This window comes from Balaenoptera borealis (genome assembly GCF_965194805.1).
Source record: "Balaenoptera borealis genome assembly, chromosome: 16".
Classification (NCBI taxonomy): domain Eukaryota; kingdom Metazoa; phylum Chordata; class Mammalia; order Artiodactyla; family Balaenopteridae; genus Balaenoptera; species Balaenoptera borealis.
Window position 1 is genome coordinate 66,611,387 of NC_138872.1, and position 13,898 is coordinate 66,625,284.

Consider the following 13,898-nt stretch of genomic DNA (forward strand, 5'->3'; position numbering starts at 1 on the left):
ACAGGAGTGGTGGTATTGGGGGTCATCAGAGTATTCAGGTAGAAGACAGATTTGGGGGCCCGGAAGGACCTTAGATTAGGTGCTTGCTCTGCCCCAGTATAAAGGAAGGGCTTTCAAACTCTAGCAGGCATCATTATCGCCTAGGGCAGCGCTGTCTATTCGAAATATAACCTGAGCCGCATATGTCATTTCAAAGTTTCTGGCAGCCAATTTAACACAAGTAAAAAGAAACTATTTTACTTAATTCAATAAATCCAAAATATTATCATTTCAACATACAATCAATATTTAAAATAATTAGATATTTTGCTTTTTTTCCCCCCTTAATAAGTCTTTGAAATCCAGCCTATATTTTACACATTCAGCACATCAAATTCAGAATAGCTACATTTCAAAGGCTGAGTAGCCACACGTGGCTAGTGGCTCCTGCACTGGATAGCGCTGATATGGAGGATTTGTTTAAACCCAGATTTCAGCTTTCAATCCCCCGAATTTCTGATTCAGCAGATCGGGGTAGGGCCTGAGAATGTGCATTTCTAACACGTTCCCAGGTGATGCGGATGCCTCTGGTCTGGGGTCACAGTCTGAGAACCTCATGTGTTGAGTGAGAACCAAACCCAGTTGCCTAACAGGGTCTCTAGTCTTAGCAACACATCTCCCCACGCATCACCCTTAAGGAAGTGTGGAAAAACAAACAGGGTCCTGAGAATCTCTGGTCCTAAAAACAGCAGTTCAAATAGTTCAAATTCTCACATATGAACTCCAGCGGCATTTGGAGAAGGAGAGAAAGCAAGTGAAGAGATCTCTCATTTGACCATATTTCATAAAATTTTAGAGCTCAGAGAGCCACTCCTCTTTGTTGCTGTTGTTTGTTTAAAGAGGAAGAAACTGAGGCCCAGAAAGGTGAAATGGTTTTGCCCAAAGTCACTGAGAGCTGGGCTTGGAGCTCAGGTTCAGAGAACTATTTTAAAAAATTTCTTTTTGAAATAAAATCTCTGACTCAATTTTCTAGTCATAATCTGACATCAACTCTGCAGCTGGAAATGAAAGCTTCACCAGCAGCTAGTCAGCTGAAGTAGAGTTTACTCTAAACCAGAATGAGAAAAGCAGCCTGCTATGAGGCATTCAGTCATACAACAGTGAGAATTTATAGATACTTTGATGAAAAAACTTTCTGAAGGGAGAAGCCTTACTTTTCAATGAATTTGCCAAATCCAAATTCCAGCATATTTGAGAGGCAAGTCGTTTCAGTGGGCTTTATTTCATAGCCGACAATCTCACTAATCTGCAAAGAGAAAAACAAGTGTGTATTGTCCAAGGTAGTGTTGTCCAGTAGACTTTCTGTGATGATTGAAATGTTCTCTATCTGTGCTGTCTTGTGCAGGAGCCACCAGTCACATTCAGCTGTTGAGCACTGGAAAGGTGGCTAGTGTGAATGAGGAACTGATTTTCAAATTTTATTTAATTTTACTTAATTTATATTTAAATAGCTACGTGTAGCTAGTGGCTACTGAATTGGACAGCGCAGGTCTAAGGTTTTGGGTGGTGGCCTAGGGCCCACCCTGCGTTGTGTCTGATTTGTTCTCCCACCAGGAATTGGCATAATGCAAACTTGTGGGCACCTTACAGGCTCACAACCAGGTCTGGTTTGTTTTTGTGCTCCCAGGGTTGAGTGCAAAACCTGGTCCATGACAGAAGCTGCTGTAAGCATTTGCTGAATAAAAGGAGGAAGTCACGAGTAAATGGGACAGGCAGATTCCCAAATCCTGTGATCTGAGGATGTTGGGAAGGAGGAAGGACTCCCTCACCAAAATCTTCCTTTCCAACCCAGTGTGCTAACTTGTTGGAAATGTTAGCACCTGTGCCCATTCCTTTGGTGTAAATATTACCCCAACCTTATCTTTTAAGTGCAAATATCCCTGTGAAAGGTCTTTGATGAAGTCTCTGATGGCTTTGAACATTTTTCTCAGGGACTGAGAGATCCGCACAGTACGAGGGTTATGTGTGCTCAAGAAGAGCACAGGGGTTAACAGGAATGAGGCTCTGTAAAAAACCTCACCTACTGCCCAGTTTTTTCTCTGTCCAGCTCCAGCAGGACTAAAGAATGTCAGAGCAGGAAGAGACATGAAAGTCACATCATGTTCTGTCTTATTCAGCCCTGTGTCCCTGGGGCCTGATATGCAGTAGGCATCAATAAGCACTTGTGGAGTGAAAGCATGAGTGAACCAGCTAATTCAAACAGATTCCAATCTGGATTCTGAGGTCACCTGGAGGACCACCGAGGTAATGGAAATAATAAAATAATTAACATTTATTGAGGGCTTATTATGTGGTAGGCTGGTTTTAAGAGCTTTATATACTTATTTCATTCTCCCAACATGGTGAGGAAGGTACTGGTATATTATTACTCCAATTTTACATACAAGGAAACTAAGACAAAGAAATTAAGTTTATGATCATCTAGCTAATAGACCATAATAGCCATTGCAGAATTGGGACTTGCATCTGATTCTGACTCCAAAGCTCTCATCCATCATATGCTAGTGTTTCCTGCAGGTCTTCTATGTATAATTGTGCATATTATATACTGCATAACTCTAGAAAGTACAATTCCCACTGTAGTGCACAAAAATAGCATTCCCTAGAGCATAACTACACAATTATTCCTGGTGGCCCAGGGCTCTCATTTATTCTCTAATACCTGCAAGTATGGCTTAGAACAACACAGTAGCTATCTCTAGGATTAAATGACATAACTGTGTAAAGCACTTGACATAGTAAATACTTGGCCTATGGAAGGACTCAGAGATCTGTAGTTTTATTTTTTAAATTGCTTTTGTTAATTATAGAGATTAACAGGCATCTGGTTTTCTAATTCTAAGAAACTGAAGTTATGCTGTCCAATATGTAGCCACTAACCCCTTGTAGCTACTGAGAACTTGAAATGCATCTAGTCCATATCAAAATGTGCTGTAGGTAAAAGCACACCATATTTCGAAGACTTAGTATGAAAACTGTAATGTAAAAGATCACATTAACATTTTTATACTGATTACTTATTGAACTGATAATGATTTAGATATGTTTGGTTAAATCTCTTCATACAATTTATTTCACCTTGTTTATACTTTAAAAAATGTGGCTACTAGAAACTTTAAAATTATACATATGTTCATAGTATATTTCCACTGGGCAGCAGTGTCCTAGAAGGCCAGCTTTGGTACATATCAGTGCAGTGTTACCTTGTTCCATCCTGTTTTAAACCACAGTAGCAATAAAGTCTATGTCTCAAATACGGAGACTAGCCTTTCCTGCTTAAGTTCTGGGAAATGGTCAGAAATCTCAATACAACCACCTCATGACCCCAGAAGATCCATCTTGTAGCCTTGAGAGCCACAGGTGGTTTAGCCTACAGAGCCCCCTGCCAGAGCCAAACCTGTGCACAAGGATCTCCTGAGTTAGGCATTAGAACTGAGAATGCTTCCCCAAGCCTGGGGCTATCACTGGGCTGGCTTGTTGTGTGACCTACAGGCAGAAATGGGCTCTGAGTGGGGGCAACCCTGAGGGTACCTTGTGGCCTTTGTCCTTTCTGAGCTTATCTTCAACTGTTTAGCCCATTGAGATTTCACTGTAGGTGCTCTTTACTCAGGAGCCACGTTACCTCTTGCCTATAGTAAGTGGAATATAGTATATTTCATTCTTATCTATAGCTCACTGCCCCCTACTGTCCACTCCCTCTCTCTGACCTGATATTTCTTGCCCTCTTTTCACACACCAAGGCTGAGTCAAAAAGACCTAGATTCCAATTCTCTTCCCCACCCCTCACTGGCCACGTGACAATTTATTGTCCCTACTTCAAAGGGTTGTTGGGAGGATGAAATGAGAGAATCCGCATAAAGTATATAACAGTACCCAGTATAAGTTGGTACTCAATACACTTTAGCTATTATTGTTATTATTATTTTAATTCCAGGGAATTTTTTTCCCCAATCTGTCCATCTAGGTGGCCTATAAATGAGAATTATTAATGTTTAGGAATGGTTGGGATTTTTAAAGTGCCCATGTGTGAGAATACTGTCATCACAGGGGGAGCACCAGTGGAGGGGATGGCTTTCTGAGCACCCCTAGTGCACCGTTTAAATGCCATTGATGAGGGCACTTTCTATAATGTCATCTCATGGAGAGACCTAGCACTGCTGGAGGGCACCTGTCTAACTAACTCTCTAAATGGTCAAAGTTCTAGTCAGGCTAGATCCGCAGGGAGAGGCACCCTATGAGTACTAAGTGAGGGCAGCTGCCGCTGTGCAGATCCCTCTGCTGGGGCAGCTCAAGACCCAATGTCTACCAGATGACCTTTGCTCTCTGCCTTCTTTACATCTTTGCTTAAGTCTTGAATTTCAAGGCTTTCTGGAAAATTGAAAGCAGCTCCTCTCTACGGAAAAAATCTTGAATCTCTCACATATCAAGATCTCTGTTGTCCCAGGGAGATCAAAATACTCCTAATGGTTATGCTCTCAGACTGAGTCCTTCTAGAGAGAATGTCCTCAGTCTTGTGCATGGTTCCCGGAGAGGGAATTTCAGGCCCAGTCAGAGAGGAATTTGCCTACGGAGAGCCAGTCTCTTCTTCACCTCCACACAGAGCAATTCCCTGGTAGAAGATGTTTCAAGGCCATTGCTAGCTCTTGAATGTGACAATTATTTTAGAAACACAGTGAGTTTTCTTTCTTCTGTTTAGTATTCATACTACATTTATCACCCTCACACTTGGTTGCTTATAAAAATCCCATCATTTTTAGGGAGAATATTTATTATTCTCATTTATAGACTCAAAGGGCTGAAAAACGAGTGCAAAATTACTTCTGAACATAGCCTGCTGGTTGAGGAAGCTGAAGTAGGAATCATCTGGCATTGTTAGGAGCCCCCAGGGATAAATGTGACTTTCTCTTTTGTGTAGCCTAGGATAAGGAACAAATCCAGGCCCCTCCCATTGTAATTCAACACCCTAATCACCTTTTAGGATGCTGAACAGCCATTTGCTTAGGAAAGCAGATTAGGAGAGCCTTTGTGGCCACTGGCTGGACAAATACTCAACCACCAGCAATGGGGTCCCCAAAGAAAAGGATCGGCCTGTTTATGTGGAGAGGCAGGAAGTTATTCCCTTCCTTCAAAAGGCTATCACCCCCTTTACTACTCTCTTGGCCTCAAGTAGATTCTCCTTTTAGAAAGAAGAAGCTTGACCCATTAATGGTCCCTGCCTTCCAAAGGGCTACCAGGACCAGGGATGAGCTGGCCTGACTTGGGGGGGGGCGGGCAGTGACAGGGACCTGCTGCCAGTGCCGGTCTTTCATTCCTGGGTTGCAGGAAATGCTGAGGATAGGGATGTGCTGCTTGAATTTATCAATCTTGATTTTCACATTCTCTGCTAAGCGCCTGGGTGCAGGCAAGTCAGCTAAGGTCTTGGTCAATTTATATATCGTCCTCCACATATTCCCTATTTCCTCCACGATTTCCTCAGCATTCAGTGAAAAGAGGGGTCCTGAAATAGAAAAGATGGGGTGAGGGAAAGGTCAGATCACCAAGTAGTGTTAGTCACATGTACCTTTAATTCCCTGAATTTAGAATTGTGTCTATGGTATGGATATTGGAACAAGCACAGGCTTTAGAGTTGGGTCTGAAACCTCTACTTAGCCACTGAAGCCTTGGGGATACTGACTGAACTTTTCTAAGCCTCAGCAGTCTCACCTGTGACACAGGGGTAATACTGGATACCTTGGAGGGTGACTGTAAAAATTACATGAGATAAGTAAAGTGGCTAACATATTGCCTGGCATACAATGCAAGAGTAATTAGGGAATCAATTGTTAGTATAAGTTATAGATGCTATTATAGAAGTATCAAAACGTGCTTCACAAATGCTGTGAAATATTAACAACTGGGGAATGTGGATGAATAGGGACATAGGAGTTAACTGTACAGTTCTGACAGCTTTTATGTAAGTTTGAAATTATTTAAAAATAGATTATCTTTAAAACAGAAAATGACACCTCATTTATAAAAAAAAAAAAACTTCACCAAAACATTCATTCTCTTCTCCTCCTTTTCTTTTACAGGTATCTTTTAGCATTTGGGTTTTCACATTCAGCCTTTCCATGCTGCTGCTTCCTTCCCCTTTGTTATTTCAAATTAGTATTAACTCTTGCATTATGATGTTGCTAATTAACTCAAAAACACTTTTCTTTCAGGGCTGCCAAGACTAAAAATAGATTCATTCATATAGCTTCATTAATTAATAACATGCTTTATCAACCTAACATTTTTTGTTAAGTAATAAAATATTAAAATTTTTTAAAAAGAAGAAAAGAAATATGTATGACTTCCATACAATATATAAAAAGAATAATACACCATGTCCACTTGGGGTTTATTGGAGGAATGCAAGGTTGATTTAATATTTGAAAATCAAGCAATGTAATATACCATATTAACAGTCGAAAGAAGGAAAATCACATAATGTAAATTGATGCAGCAAAAGCATTTGACAAAATCCAATATCCATTCATGATAAAAATCTATAAACAAACTAGGAATACAAGAGAACTTCCTCAATCTGATAAAGGGCACCCTATAAAAACCTACACTAACATTACATTTTTGTATATATTAAATACGTACAGCTTTTTATATGTTAATCATACAAAAAAAGTGGTTTAAAAAAATAAAAAGTTGTTTAAAAAAATAAAAACAAAAACCCCATTATACTTAATGGTGAAAGATGGAATACTTTCTCCGTAAGATCAGAAACAAGGCAAGGATTTTTATTCTCATAACTCAATTAACATAAAGACAGCTGGAAAAATCCAAAAATACTTGGAAATTAAGCTACATACTTCTTAATAACACATGAGTCAAAGAAGAAATATCAAGAGAAATTTAAAAACATTTTGAGCTAAATGAAAATAAAAATTAACATCAAAAGCTGTGGGATGTCACAGCCAATATAATACTCAATGGTGAAAAGCTGAAAGCATTCCTGCTAAAATCCAGAAGAAGACAAAGATGCCCACTCTCATCACTTCTATTCAACATAGTATTGGAAGTCCTAGGCACAGGAATCAGACAAGAAAAAGAAATAAAAGGTATCCAGATTGGAAGGAAAGAGGTAAAATTGTCATTATATGCAGATGACATGATACTTTATATAGAAAACCCTGAGGATTCCACTCAAAAACTACTAGAACTGATAAACGAATTCAGCAAGGTAGCAGGATACAAGATTAACATACAGAAATTGGTTGCATTTCTTTACACTAACAATGAAATATCAGGAAGGGAATGTAAAAAAAAAATCCTTTTTAAAATCGCATCCAAAAAAATAAAATACAGTAAGTCCCCTACATATGAACCTTCAAGTTGCGAACTTTCAAAGATGAGAATGTGCATTCGCATGTCCAATCACGTAAGTTAGTTCATGTGTCTGGCATATACTGTCACGTGTGTGCATCTTCTACAATTGGTTGTGCTTTTGTGTACTTTACTGTACAGTACTGTATAGAGTACAGCAGTACAGTATCACTGGATCATTTTTTAAAGTGGGTAGATAGAATTGAATCCAGCAAGGAACCAGAGCCTGTGCCATCAACGACAGGCATGAGTGAAATTGCAGCTTGCCCACCATCTCCTATTGCTGATGATCCTTCAGCTCTACCATCTCCCACCTCCTCTCCCTCCTCTAGTCAGTAACTCTTCTTGCCTGTTCACTCGATGTCAGCCACTGTATGCCAGCTGTTTTACTGTACTACTGTACTTTTCAAGGTACTGTACTGTAAGATTAAAAATGTTTTCTTTGTTTTTTGTGTTTGTTTGTTATGTATTATTTGTGTGAAAAGTATTATAAACCTATTACAGTATAGTACTATATAGCCGATTGTGTCAGTTGGGTACTTAGGCTAACTTTGTTGGACTTATGAACAAATTGGATTTATGAACATGCTCTCAGAACGCAGCTTGTTCGTATGCAGGGGACTTACCGTACGTAGGAATAAACCTGAGAAAGAAGGTAAGAGACTGAGAACTATAAAACATTAATAAAGGAAACTGAAGATGATCCAAAGAAATGGAAAGATATCCCATGCTCTTAGACAGGAAGAATTAATACTGTTAAAATGGCCATACTACCCAAAGCAATCTATAGATTTAACGTGATCCCTATCAAATTACCCATGACTTTTTTCACAGAACTAGAACAAATAATCCTGAAATTTATATACAACCATAAAAGACCCAGAATTGCCAAAGCAATCCTGAGGAAAAGAACAAAGCAAGAGGCATAACCCTCCCAGACGTCAGACAATACTACAAAGCTGCAGTAATGAAAACAGCGTGATTATTGGCACAGAAACAGACATATGGAATGGAACAGAATAGACAGCCCAGAAATAAACCCGCACACCTACAGTCAATTAATCTTCAACAAAGGAGGCAAGAATATACAATGGCAAAAAAGACAGTCACTTCAGCAAGTGGTGTTGGAAAAGTTGGACAGCCACATGTAAATCAATGAAGTTAGAACACACCCTGACACCATACACAAAAATAAACTCAAAATGGATTAAAGGCTTAATATAAGACATGACACCATAAAACTCCTAGAAGAGAACATAGGCAAAACATTCTCTGACAGAAATCATACCAATGTTTTCTTAGGTCAGTCTCCCAAGGCAATAGAAATAAAAGCAAAAATAAACAAATGGGACCTAATCAAACTTACAAGCTTTTGTATAGCAAGGGAAACCATAAACAAAATGAATGACTGACAAGGGCTTAATTTCCAAAACATACAAACAGCTCATACAACTCAAAAACAAAAAAACCAAACAACCCAATCAAAAAATGGGCAGAAGCACTAAATAGATATTTCTCCAAAGAAGACATACAGATGGCCAAAAAGCACATGAAAAGATGCTCAATATAGCTAATTATTAGAGGACTGCAAATCAAAACTACGATGAGGTACCACCTCACTGATCAGAATGGCCATCATTAAAAAATCTACAAATAATAAATGCTGGAGAAAAGGGAACCCACCTACATTGTTGGTGGGAATGTAAACTGGGGTAGCCACTATGGAAAACAGTAAGGAGACTCCTCAAAAAACTTAAAATAGAGTTGTCATATGATCCAGCGATCCCATTCCTGGGCATATATCCAGACAAAACTATAATTCAAAAAGATACATGCAAGGCTTCCCTGGTAGCGCAGTGGTTAAGAATCCACCTGCCGATGCAGGGGACACAGGTTCTAGCCCTGGTCTGGGAAGATTCCACGTGCTGCAGAGCAACTAAGCCTGTGCACCACAACTACTGAGCCTGTGCGCTAGAGGCCACGAGCCACAACTACTGAGCCCATGTGACACAACTACTGAAGCCCGCGTGCCTAGAGCCCATGCTCCGCAACAACAGAAACCACTACAATGAGAAGCCCGCGCACCGCAACGAAGAGTAACCCCGGCTTGCTGCAACTAGAGAAAGCCCGTGCACAGCAACGAAGACCCAAAGCAGCCAAAATAATTAATTAATTAATTAATTAATTTTTAAAAAGATACATGCACCCCCCCCCCCCCCGTTCATAGCAGCAGTATTCACAATAGCCAAGACATGGAAACAACCTAAATGTCCATCAAGAGATGAATGGGTAAAGAAGAGGTGGTACATATACACAATGCAATATTACTCAGCCATAAAAAAGAATGAAATAATGTAATTTGCAGCAGTATGGATGGACCTAGAGATTTTCATAGTAAATGAAGTAAGTCAGAAAGAGAAAGACAAATACCCCATGATATCACTTATATGTAGAATCTAAAATATGACACAAATGAACTTATCTACAAAACAGAAACAGACTCACAGACATAGAGAACAGACTTGTGGTCACCATGGGGGAGGGTGGTGAGGGAGGGATGGATTGGGAGTTTGGGATTAACAGATGCAAACTATTATACATAGAATAGATAAACAACAAGGTCCTACTGTATAGCACAGGGAACTATATTCAATATCCTGTAATAAACCATAATGGAAAAGAATATGAAAAAGAATGTTATATATAACTGAATCACTTTGCTGTACAGCAGAAATTAACATAACATTGTAAATCATCTATACACCAATAAAATAAATTTTTAAAAAGTTGTGGGATACAGGGAAAGAAGTATTTAGAGGGAAATTTATAGCATTGAATATATATATTAGAAAAAACCTAAAATCAATAATCTATGCTTCCACTTTAGGAAACTATTAAAAAAGAGCATATTAAATCCAAAGTGAGGGCTTCCCTGGTAGCGCAGTGGTTAAGAATCCGCCTGCCAGTGCAGGGGACAAGGGTTCGAGTCCTGGTCCGGGAAGATCCCACATGCTGCAGAGCAACTAAGCCCATGCGCCACAACTACTGAGCCTGCACTCTAGAGCCCGCGAGCCACAACTACCGAGCCCGCATGCCACAACTACTAAAGCCCGCACACCTAGAGCCTGTGCTCCGCAACAAGAGAAGCCACCACAATGAGAAGCCTGTGCACCACAACGAAAGAGTAGTCCCCACTCGCTGCAATTAGAGAAAGCCTGCGCACAGCAACGAAGACCCAACGCAGCCAAAAATAAATAAATAAATAAATTTATTTTTAAAAAATAAATCCAAAGTAAGCAGAAGAAAAGAAATAATAAAATGAAAACCTGGTTCTTTTAAAAGATCAATAAAATTGATAAATAGCTAGCTAGGCTAACAAAGAAAAAAGAAAAGACACAAATTACTGACATCATAAATGAAAGAGGAGACATCATTGCACATCTCATGCACATTAAAAGGATAATAAAAGAAGACCATGAAATACTCTATGATCACAAATTTGATAACCTAGATTAAACAGACCAATTCCTTGAAAGATACAATTTGCCAAAATTCACACAAGGAGAAACAAACAATCTGAATTGGCCTATATTTATTTAAGAAATTGAATCAATAATTAATAACTTTCCAAAACAGAAAGCATCAGGCCCAGATGATGGTGAATTCTGCCAAACATTTAAGAAAGGAAAAATACCAATCTTTGTACAATCTCTTCCAGGAGACAGAAGCAGAAATACTTCCTAACTCATTCTATGAGGCCAGCACTATCCTAATACCAAAACCAGACAAAGACATTACAAGTAAAGGAAACTAAAGACCAATACCTCTCATGAACATAGATGCAAGAATCCTCAACAAAATGTTAGCAAATTGAATCCACCTATATATATATTATACATTAACATATATATAAAATTATACACCGCAATCAATTGGGACTTATTCCTCACATGTAAAGTTGTTTCAATGTTTGAAAATCAATTAATATAATTCATCACATCAACAGGCAATTGAAGAAAAATCACATGATCATATCAATAGATTCAGAAAAAGCATCTGAAAAACATCCAATAGCCATTCATAATAAAAACTCTCAGCAAATAAGGGATAGAGGAGAAATTCCTCAACTTGATAAAGAACATCTACAAAAACCTACAGCTAATATCATACTTAATGGTAAGAAACTAGAATCTTTCCTGCTAAGATCAGGAACACAGCAAGAATGTTCCCTCTTACCACTCCATTTTCAACAGCATTTTGTGGTAGTCCTAGATAATGCAATATGACAAGAATAGGAAATAAAAGGTATACAGACTGGGAAAGAAGACAAAAAACTTTGTTTGCAGATGACATGATCACCTACATAGAAAATATGAAAGAACCAACAGCAAAAAGAAACCTCTTGAAACTAATTCACAATTATAGCAAGGTTGCAGTATACATGGTTAATACACAAAAGTTAATTGCTTTCCTATATATTATTAATGAACAGTGGATTTGAAATTAAAAACATATCCATTTACATTAGCACCCCCAAAATTGAAATACTTAGGTGTAAATCTAACAAAATATGTACAATGCCTATATAAGGAAAACTATAAAACTCTAATGAAAGAAATCAAAGAAGAAAATAAATGGAGAAAAATTTAATGTTCATGGATAAGAAGATTCAATATTGTCAAGATGTCAGTTCTTTCCAACTTGATCTACAGATTCAACACAATCCCAATCAAAATCCCAACAAGTTTTTTTTTTAGACACTGACAAACTGATTCTAAAGTTTATATGGAGACATTAAAGACCCAGAATAGCCAATATAATATTAAAGGAGAAGAATAAAGTTGGGGGACTGACATTATCCAGCTTCAAGACTTACCACATAGTTACAATAATCAAATGTGGTACTGGCAAAAGAATAGACATATAGGTCAATGGAACAGAATAGAGAGCCCAGAAATAAGATCCACAATAGTCTACTGATCTTTCACAAAGAAGCAAAGGCAACACAATGGAGAAATGAAACTTTCCAACAAATAGTTTTAGAACAACTGGATATCTACATGCAAAATAGATGTAATGTAAATGTAGAGGGACTTCCCTGGTGTCGCAGTGGTTGAGAATCTGCCTGCCAATGCAGGGGACACGGGTTCGATCCCTGGTCTGGGAGGATCCCACATGCCGTGGAGCAACAAAGCCCGTGTGCCACAACTACTGAGCCTGTGCTCTAGGGCCCGCATGCTGCACCTACTGAGCCTGCGCACCACAACTACTGAAGCCCACGTGCCTAGAGTCTGTGTTCCACAACAAGAGAAGCCACCGCAATGAGAAGCCCACACACTGCAATGAAGAGAAGACCCCACTCACCACATCTAGAGAAAGCCCACATGCAGCAACGAAGACCCAATGCAGCCAAAAAAAAAAATGAATGTAGATGGAGACTGTACATCCTTGACAAAAATTAATCAAAAATTAATCAAAATGGATCATGGACTTAAATGTAAAATGCAAAACTATAAAACTTCTAGAAGATAACATAGCAGAAAAATCTAGATGACCTTGGGTTTGGTGATAAATTTTTAGATACAATGCTAAAGGCATGATCTATGAAAGAAATGACAAACTAGACTTTATTAAAATTAAAAACTTCTGCTTTGTGAAAGACACTGTCAAAAGACTGAAAAGACAGGCCAAAGACTAGTAGAAAAAATTGCAAAAGACATATCTGATAGAGGATTGCTGTCCAAAATATATAAAGAACTCTTAAAACTCAACAGTAAGAAAACAAACTTAATTTAAAAATGGGCAAACCCCCTCCCCCAACCCCAACTGTTTTAATATACACTAGCAATGACCAATTAGAAACTGAAATTTAAAAACATATAGCTCTATAAAAAGAAATACATATAAATTTAACAAAACACATATAGGATCTGTACGCTAAAACCTACAAAACACTGACAAAAAGAAGTCAAAGAAGAGCAAAATAATTAGATGTACAATGTCCATGGATTGGATGATTCAATTAAAGACGTCAGTTCTCTCCAAACTGATTTAACACATTTCCAATCAAAATTCCAGCAGGTTTCTTATATATATAAATAAGCTGATTCACAAATTTTATGTAAAAGATATAAAGACAAAGGCACTGTAATAGTCATAATAAAATTTGAAAAAGAGATTGAAGTTATATGACAGTCTCAAAAAGACAAAACTATAGTAACAATGAAGAGATCAATAGTTGCCAGGTGTAGGGAGAGTGTGATTATGAAGGGGTAGTACAAGGAAGTTTATTGAAGTCATGGAACTGTTCCATTTTCTGATTGTGGTGAATCAATACATATGTTAAAATTCATAGAACTGTATGTCAAAAATATCATTTTTACTGTATATGAATTTAAAAAATAAAATATAAAAATTTAAAATACATAGTCTCTTTCCAACAAAAAAACTTGCTAAATTATAAATACTTCCTTAACACCAGAACTATTTTGTGCCTC

General features: G+C 38.1%; 1 protein-coding gene across 12 annotated transcripts in view; it reads right to left on the reverse strand.

Moving 5' to 3' along the window:
- Window positions 1-13,898, reverse strand: part of DNAH3 (dynein axonemal heavy chain 3) — a 208,869-nt gene that overhangs the window by 135,414 nt on the left and 59,557 nt on the right. For all 12 annotated transcript variants that reach the window (XR_014236086.1, XM_082362351.1, XM_082362354.1 and 9 more), the window contains 2 exons: window positions 5,325-5,536; window positions 1,194-1,285 (listed from right to left, as the gene is read on the reverse strand). Coding sequence is in view for 11 of the 12 variants with exons in the window: in XM_082362351.1 (XP_082218477.1) it covers window positions 1,194-1,285; window positions 5,325-5,536 (304 nt within the window). In the remaining variant the exon portion in view is untranslated. The remainder of the gene's footprint in view (window positions 1-1,193; window positions 1,286-5,324; window positions 5,537-13,898) is intronic.